The sequence below is a fragment of the Hyposmocoma kahamanoa genome, unplaced genomic scaffold, assembly GCF_003589595.1.
Source record: "Hyposmocoma kahamanoa isolate Upper Pololo Valley unplaced genomic scaffold, ASM358959v1 85184, whole genome shotgun sequence".
Lineage (NCBI taxonomy): Eukaryota > Metazoa > Arthropoda > Insecta > Lepidoptera > Cosmopterigidae > Hyposmocoma > Hyposmocoma kahamanoa.
In genome coordinates, this window is record NW_020654244.1 from 1 (window position 1) to 8,891 (window position 8,891).

The following is an 8,891-nucleotide window of genomic DNA, read 5'->3' on the forward strand; positions in this document are numbered from 1 at the left end:
TCTCAATCTTTTTCTGCACGGATGACTGCATTTAAAAAAAAATAAAATAAATAAAATACGTTTATTATCAGAACAAGATACAACTATTTGTTAAACTCTGACAACCACACTAGGCCACGCCTGTGTCGTGGTTATCACTTAGGACGTTTAGTACAGTGAAACGAGTATCGCATACATTACAGAGCCTTCGTAAATTCGTAAGATATAAATATATATTTAAATGAAAAAATGAAAAACTAATACACACAACTACATTTAACCAAGTGAAAATAAAATGAAAAGTTAACAGGGCAATACATTATATGGGCAAAACTATTATAATAACTTGTAAGTAGGTCTGTTCGTGTTTGTGTGAGTGTGTGTGTGTGTGTGTGTTTTTGTGCGTGTGTGTGTGAGTTTTTTAAATGTCATGCTAGTTAAGCGTCTTCATCACTTTATAGGTACCAACAATGTTTCGGACTCATTACAAGTCATAATTAATAATTCTTGTTTTACTTTTCTTTTAACTTCATACACCGACAGTTCCCTCATGTCGTGTAATTTGAAAAACTTGTTATAAATAAATGAAAACATAAAAGGGGGGAATCTTGAGGCAAAAACAGTTTTTACAGGCTGCAGTGGTAATTTAAAAACTCGTTTTTTTAACAATGATTCATAGTAATCCGCATTCAGTACTGTCTTATGTGTACTTGTGATTGCCCTCAATATATACAATTTCCTGACACTTAAAATCTGAGTTTCGCTGTATAACTTGGATGTTGGGTACCTGAAGGGTTTCTTACACATTACCTTTAAAACAGCTCTCTGTGCCCTGTCTAAGCAAATCAGGTGAGATTTTGCTGCAGCACCCCACACTTCGAGACAATACGTAAGTATAGGTTCACATAGCGCTGTGTAAACTGAGTGTAAGAGCTCGGTACTAGCAACGTCTCTCAGCTGTTTGAATATATATATCATCTTTCTAACTCGAGCAGCTGTAACCTCAATGTGATTTTTAAATGTAAGCTGTTCATCTAGGACAACGCCCAAGTATTTGATCGTGCTAGATCGTGCAATGATGTCGCAGCTGCAGTAATGGGGATTTGTATTGATGATGCCGGAGTTACAAGAATGAACCACTATATTACATTGAACTTTAGGAGCAGAAGCCGCTGTTTTGGAAAAACACAAATATTTGGTTTTACTGGTGTTTAACGTCAGAAGGTTTTCCGATAACCATTTACTTATTATGCTCATGCCTCTATTTGCACTCAAAAAACATTCTTCCCAGGTGGTATTATGGAAGATTATCGCGGTATCGTCTGCATAGCATACTATATCTGCATTTTCCAGTTTTAACAAAGGTAGGTCGTTAAGATATACTAGAAATAAAGTCGGCCCGAGAACGCTACCTTGAGGCACGCCGAAAGCTACTTCTCTAGCAGTGCTAAAAGTGTCATTTACCTTAACTTGTTGTTTTCTACCTGCCAGATAACTATCAAACCAGTTTAATGCTGTACCACGCACACCCAACTTTTCTAGCTTTTTGAGTAGTATCGGAACAGCCACTGTATCAAAGGCCTTGGCTAAGTCAAGGAATACTCCTATACAGGGCTGTCCGCTATCCAGATACGATGATAGTTTTTCTGTCATAGTCCTAACAGCGCCCTCCGTCGACTTCCCCCTTCTAAACCCAAACTGATTCATTGATAGCATTCCCATGTCTTCCAAATACGACATTAACCTTTTGTTAACGACTTTTTCCATGACTTTGGAGAGAGCAGAGAGCAGAGATATAGGCCTGTAATTGTTGTAATCTGTGCCGTCCCCTCCCTTGTATATTGGGGTAATTGTTGCTATTTTAAATACGCTAGGAACGACGCCAGATTCCATGCTTAGGTTAATGATATCTGTCAATGCAGGCACTATACAGTTTTTGCCGTCTTTCATAACTTTATTGTTTATTCCATCTATGCCAGGTGCACTATCTGTTTTTAAACTATTTATTATAGATTCTATCTCATAGTAATCAGTGGGATTCAGGTAGAAGGAGTTCACCGGGGAGCTGGCTGTATCAACTTTTCTTGCTAGTGAGTCTACTGTCACCTTTAGTTTCTCCAATATACTATAAGCTAGAGATCTCCCTATAGATGTAAAATGAGCATTAAGAGCGTTTACAGATTCTTCCGGAGTTTCCTTTATGTGTAAAATCTTAGCTGATATGTTTGATTTATTTTTCCTGTGAGTGATAGTATTTATTGCATTCCACAACTTTTTACTGTCCTTCTGGTGCAGTTTAAGTAGGTCACTATTATATGAAGTTTTAATTTTTCTTAGTAAATCTACGTAGAAGTTTCTGTATCTTGTATAAATTATGTAATTTACATCATTTTTTGGCTTATTTCTGGCTTTCTCATGTAAATAGTCCCGAACCTCCGAGCATCGAATCAAACCTCGATTCATCCAAGGCTTTAAAATTACTATTTTTCGACGTGCTTTGATTTTTGCAGAGTTTGAATCCAGAATGTCACGAATGATTTTAACAAAAATATTAGTTTGATCCTCAACATTTCGAACGCCTTGTAGTCGTGACCAGTCAATGTTTTTTAGTGCAGAAATTACATTTTTGTGATTATAGCGCATTTTGTAAATTGTAGGTTTATATTGTGTTGTTACTGCAGGCATTAGTCCGGTAATGACGGTTCTATGGTCAGTCACTGATGTAGAAATGATAACAGTTTCAGCACTAGTTTTTCCTTTTATGAACACGTGGTCAAGAAGTGCCTCATTTCTCGTGGGTTTATCCACAGCAGACAGGAATCCCAGTTCCGACATCATGCACAGGTATTCAGTGGTGTCAGGTGAATGTATTGAGGTATCCAGTATATTTATGTTCATGTCACCGGTAAGTACAAAAATCGGATTGTTGTCGAGGTTAGTGATTACGTCATGAAGAGAATCCATAAAGGTATCAATATTCCTAAACGATGGGGATCTATAAATAGCTAAAACCGTGAAATATCCTTTTATGATTATAGCTAAGCAGTTGGATTCTTTTACGTCCGGCTCGATGCACTGTGGCAATAGGGATTCTTTTACATAAGCAATAACACCACCTGCTTTATTTATGTACTTTGTAGTGTTAAATTGAATATAACCTTCTAATTGACCAATTATTGAAGTTTCGTTTATCCAACATTCCGTAAAAATTATTATATCAATATTTAATGTCAGTCTGTTTAGAAGTACCATAAAGTCGTCAAAGTTGCGATTGACGCTACGAATATTCATTGTCAAAATTTTAGTATTATAATGATCTACCAAAGTGCAACAGTCCTCAGCTCTGGCTATGGAATGGCAATTTATAAAACTCAAATCGTCTAAGTCTTTAATAACAGTGTGTGTATTCATTTTTAAGTAATAAAAAATATCAACCAAAGACATTCTGAGGAAATGCCATTCCATGTCCATCCATGGGTACCCTTTAAATTCAGAGACAATTTTATCTGGTGTAGTTTGTGTTGGGTGTAGTGTGATAGTGTTTTTGTGTTTTTTATGTGTGTGTTATTTGAGTCTGGTTTGCTTGAATTGTGTTTTATAAATGTACCAAATGTAAACCAAAAGTATTTATAACTAATTAAATTAATTTCGTTGGGTAGGAGCTGGTCCCACCAGCTCATCCAGGTCTTCAGTAGATCTGATGAGGATTGCAGGACTTTTCTCTGGTCCATAGTTGTCCATTTTGCGAATGAAAATCGAGCCATTTCGAATCCAACAGTAACGAAAACCATGATGAGCTGCTCTCGTCCTAGCTTCACGAAATAATAAACGGTTTGTTTTGGTCAGGCGTTCATTGAGATATATCTTCGTTGGTGGGGCACTTGGAAGAATAGGCTCAGTTGTAAGATTCTTCCTTGCTCTGGCAGCTAAGAGCAGCTCATCCTTTTTGGCCTTCCTGATAAACTGGGCGATTATAGGCCGCGGTACTTTTCTCGTGCTAATTGAGTTGGGCTTAGGACCAGCTCTAGTTAAATTGTTTATTTCAGTTTCTTGCAGGTCTACATTTAGTATTTGGCTTATTGTAAGCAATATGTGGGTGAGGTTTTCGGTTTTTTCTTCAGGGACACCTTGTATTTCCAGCTCGTTTCTCAATGAGATTTGTTCTTGTTGATTGAGCGATGATTGTACACTAGATATGGTTTGTTGTAAGTGCGCAATTTCGATGTCTTTGTCTTCTAGTTGTTTTTGAAACACTCTGAGTTTATTAGTGATTGAGGTATTGAGGACAGAGAGCTCATTTTTCAGGTCTTGTATATCTTTCCGCAACAGGCTTATTTCAGAGTTTTGCTCTTTTACACTAGTCATTTCTTTACATAATTCTTTAATTTCTTTTATTAAATCTGAAACTTCTATTGCACTCTGCGTCGAAGAAAAAGCCACTACCGGTTTTGCCGTACCTTTTGAGCCTCGAACCATGTTCACATTAGCGTTACTGCCGCTGCCGGTGTTTATCGCGCTCCGTACGGGAGTACTGGAATTTCCTTGTTTTGGTTGTGAGCAAACGCATTGCGGACATATCCAGCACTCTTTACGTTCTTCTGGTTGTTGTTCAAATGTCTGTACACTTATACCCAAGCAATCAATGTCATAAAACTTATTGCATCTTGCGCAGTTCATATATAAGTTAGTTTGTAAGGCCTTACCGCAAGCGCTGCACTTTGCGTCGGTAGACATTATTTTGTACAATCGCGTAATAAGCAGAATCAAGATGCGTAGCAGTGACGTCTACTCTGTAGCACGTAGCAATGACGTCACACGGTGGGCGTGCGTCGGTGCCGCAGCGTAACGCGTAGCAGTGGCCCGTAGCAAAGCGCACCTTAATTTCGTCGCTTGTTGCAAATGACTTCGTGGCGCAACGGTAGAGTGCTCGGCTGACAATACAGCGCGCTCGCAGGGGGACGGTTCAAATCCGGCGAAGTTAGTGAGTAGTGCAACTTCGATTTTAGGCGTTTTTTACAATAATGAGTTTGTCTCACTCTAGGACATCCCACTAGGAGGAGTCGACAGGTAAGAACCTCTCGAGAGTGACAAAGAATTGAAATTTACACTAATTCACCAATCACAGTTTACGTATGGTTAAAATATCAAAAAAACACTGTAACCAGCGACACACGTCCACTCCAAACAGCTGTTCGCGATAAACTGAATAACGATAAACTGATTTGAAGACGAACTTAAGAAGATCTCGCCTGGTGGTGGTGTCTCCAGCAGTGGCCTTGCTCAAGAGTTCCAGCAATTCCAAACATTTATATTGTCTGCACTGGTTAGTCTTCAAAAGCAGTTAAACTTGCTCATGTCCGAGTGTGATGCAATAGAGATGCGTTCTAGGCGCAAGATGTTACTGCTTCATGGAATACCTGAAGCTAAGAATGAAGACACCACCCAGGTGGTACTTAATGCAGTCTTAAAGCATCCAGGTTTGTCAGTTATAAAGCCAGATGACATCAGGCGAGTTCATCGTATGGGGCGTGCCACCAAAGAAAAGCCTCGCCCCCTTGTTATAAAATTCTGCTCACAGGATCTTCGTGACAGGGTATGGTTTTCTAAAAGTCAACTCAAAGGAAGTGGGTTCACTCTGTCCGAGTTTTTGACCAGAAGGCGCCACAATCTCTTCATGGAGGCCAGGCAGAAACTTGGAGTGGCTAAGTGCTGGACAAGTCAGGGCCGCGTTGTGGTGCTTGGCGAAGGAGGTAAGCGGCACGTTATCCACACGTCTGCGGAGCTCCAACAGTTCGCGGAGACATCGGCAGCGGCTAGCACAGTTCGTCAAGACCCTACTGGAGGCCCTTCCTCGCTGCGAGCACCAGTGGAGAGCGCTGCTATTCGTAGAAAGCGTGCGCCAACTACAAAAAAATAGTGGTAATGCTAGAAAGTCTTGTTTTTTAGAAAGTCTTGTTTTTCTCGATCTTTGTTTTAAATGTTTTTTACAATGTAGCAAACACTGAATTACCTTTATTTGTATTGTCTATTGATGTTGAGAGCATGAATAAGTAGCATTTTTATATTTTTGTTCTTGTGGGTACTATTTAGTCGTAGCGTAATGTAGTAACCGTTTATTTTGTATATATTTTTAAAGTTTTTGCAAAACAACCACTTTTACTTTTTCTGTTTTGAAAAAAAGTACCTAGACTTTTTATTTTTTCTTTCTTTTTGTTTTTTGAATTTGCTTTCGTATGGATGAGCTGTTGTTTTGTCATATTTATCACATTCATTTACGTATTTTCTGTCTCGCTTGCTCATTTTATACATTTCGCAATCTGTGTGTCAAATTGTCCAGATTGATATTTTTTATTTTTATTTTATCTGTAACGTTCATAGAAGGATGGAAAATAGTGCGTTCCATTCATTGACTTACAATTATGTTCCATTCTGTGCTTTTGTTGTGATGTTTTTGTAATTTTTAATTTTTAATGTTGTGTCGTGACTTCTGGGCGGCTGGCGGATACAAATTATATTATTTGATTTTTATTTTAATCTATTGTTACTATTATTTTTATATATTATTAATTCATTCACTCTATTTTCATTTTATTTTTGTTTTTATTTATTTTTAATTTTTTTTTTTATTTTTAGTATTATTTTATTAATATTTTGTTATTACTTATATACCAATTAACTATGGATATATCAATATGTAATCTAAGTGACTTATATATGTCTTGCTCCTCTGAGTCTTCAGACGATAGCTTCCACAGTTTGCCTGCCCTTGATGAGCTGCTGCATAACACCTTCTCAGAAGTTCCTAAGAATTTCAATGTAGTACACATCAACGCGCAGAGTATTCCAGCACATTATGCGGACATGCTAGCTACGTTTGACAACAAAAATATCCACGCTATTCTTGTGTCAGAGACATTTTTAAATCCTAGCCTTTCTTCTACTTCTGTCTGTCTTCCAGGTTTCCAACTGATTCGCAATGACCGTGCTAGTTCTTCACATGGTGGGGTAGCCATTTATCTTCGTAGCCATATTCCTTTTGCAATCCTCAGTACTTCACCTCAACCCCCTCCACCTGATACTGCAGAACATCTGTTTCTGGAAGTTACTTTGTCTCATCATAAACTACTTCTGGGAGTTTACTATTGCCCATCTCTAAGAATTGACTACTTTTCCGCTCTTGAAAAGCTCCTTGAAGACTTTGCTCCTTCATATGATCATACCATTTTGATGGGTGATTTTAATACTTGCCTTCATAAAAATGATTCACGTTCGAGCAGTCTTCGTTCTGTTATAAATTCCTGTAACTTACATATTCTTCCATCTAACGCTACGCATCATTTTCCTAACTGTACTCCCTCTCTTCTGGACCTCATAGCAGTCTCTTCTCCCGAACTTGTCACCAAGCATGGTCAATTCACGGCTGATGCCTTTTCCTATCACGACCTCGTGTACCTGTCGTATAGGGTGCGCGTGCCCAAGGCTAAGCCTAAAATTCTCCTACAACGTAATTTTGGAGCCATGGACTTAGATCGATTGCGTGAAGACGCGAGTAGAGTTGACTGGTCAGTAGTGGATAGTGTTGGTTCGGTGGATGAACAGGTCGAGTTATTTACATCGCTACTGACTCACCTTTATGATGTACATGCACCAGTTCGACCCGTTCGGATCAGGCACCTTCCTGCACCGTGGCTGAGTAATGACCTTCGAAGTTATATGGAGAAGAAGAATCGTGCGAAAACCAGATACAAAATTGAACCATCTGATGCGAATTGCAAAAAATATCACCGAATCAGAAATCGCTGCAACACATTGATTAGGGATGCTCAGCGACGCCACATCCACACATCCATCGAAAATGGTAACCCCACTAAAATTTGGAATTTCCTTAAGTCGCTTGGAGTTGGTAAATCTCATAGTAATAATTCTTCTTTAGACCTGAATCTAGATACCCTTAACAATCACTTTTCATCTGCGCCTGTCTTTGACTGTTCAGTCAAGGACAACACTTTGCTATATCTTTCATCTTTACCAACTCCTGACTATTCATCTTTTGTTCTTAATCAATTTACTGACTGTGATGTTAAGAAAAACGTTTTAGCTATCGCTTCCAATGCTGTAGGCAGTGATTGCATTAGTCGTAATATGATCATTCCGCTCCTCGATCTCCTCACTCCCGTCATAACTAAAATCCTTAATAAATCTGTCTCTACCTGTGTTTTCCCCTCTGCCTGGAAAGACGCTTATGTCATTCCATTACCAAAAAAAACCAAACCAAACTTCCCTTCAGACTACCGTCCTATTTCAATTCTTCCTTTCCTGTCGAAAGTCCTAGAAAAGCTTGTTCACTGTCAGTTAACTAATTTCGTAAACAGGAACAACCTTTTCAATCCTCTCCAGTCTGGTTTCCGCATTGGTCATAGTACGACTACTGCACTCACGAAAATCACTGATGACATCCGTTTGGGTATGGAAAATCAACAATTGACTGTGCTGACACTCCTTGACTTCAGTAATGCCTTCAATTGTGTTGACTTTGACCTATTATTGGAGGCATTGCGTATTCTTAACATATCTCCAGCAGTTATTGATTGGTTTCGAAGCTACCTCTGTGGACGTCGGCAGTGTGTACGCAATGAGAATTCTTTCTCTACGTGGTGCGATATTTCAGCCGGTGTCCCGCAGGGTGGCGTCCTTTCTCCTCTCTTATTTTCTTTGTTTATTAACTCTATCACACAATCCCTCACTTCTTCATATCATCTTTATGCTGATGACCTCCAGATTTACACCCAGTCGTCTATTCAAGACTTACCACGTGCCATTAGTACTACCAATGTGGACCTTGAATCCATTCGTCAATGGAGTCAGTCCTTTGGCCTTAAAGTTAATCCATCCAAAACACAATCGATTATTAT

The 8,891-nt window shown here is 38.9% G+C and overlaps 1 protein-coding gene across 1 annotated transcript; it reads left to right on the forward strand.

Moving 5' to 3' along the window:
* Window positions 1–6,693: 6,693 nt before the first annotated feature.
* On the forward strand, window positions 6,694–7,882 carry LOC113234594 (the record flags this gene model as incomplete). Its single annotated transcript, XM_026469948.1, has 1 exon — window positions 6,694–7,882. A coding segment is annotated over exon 1 (1,189 nt), but the record flags the coding sequence as incomplete, so codon positions are not given.
* Between the last annotated feature and the right edge of the window lie 1,009 nt (window positions 7,883–8,891).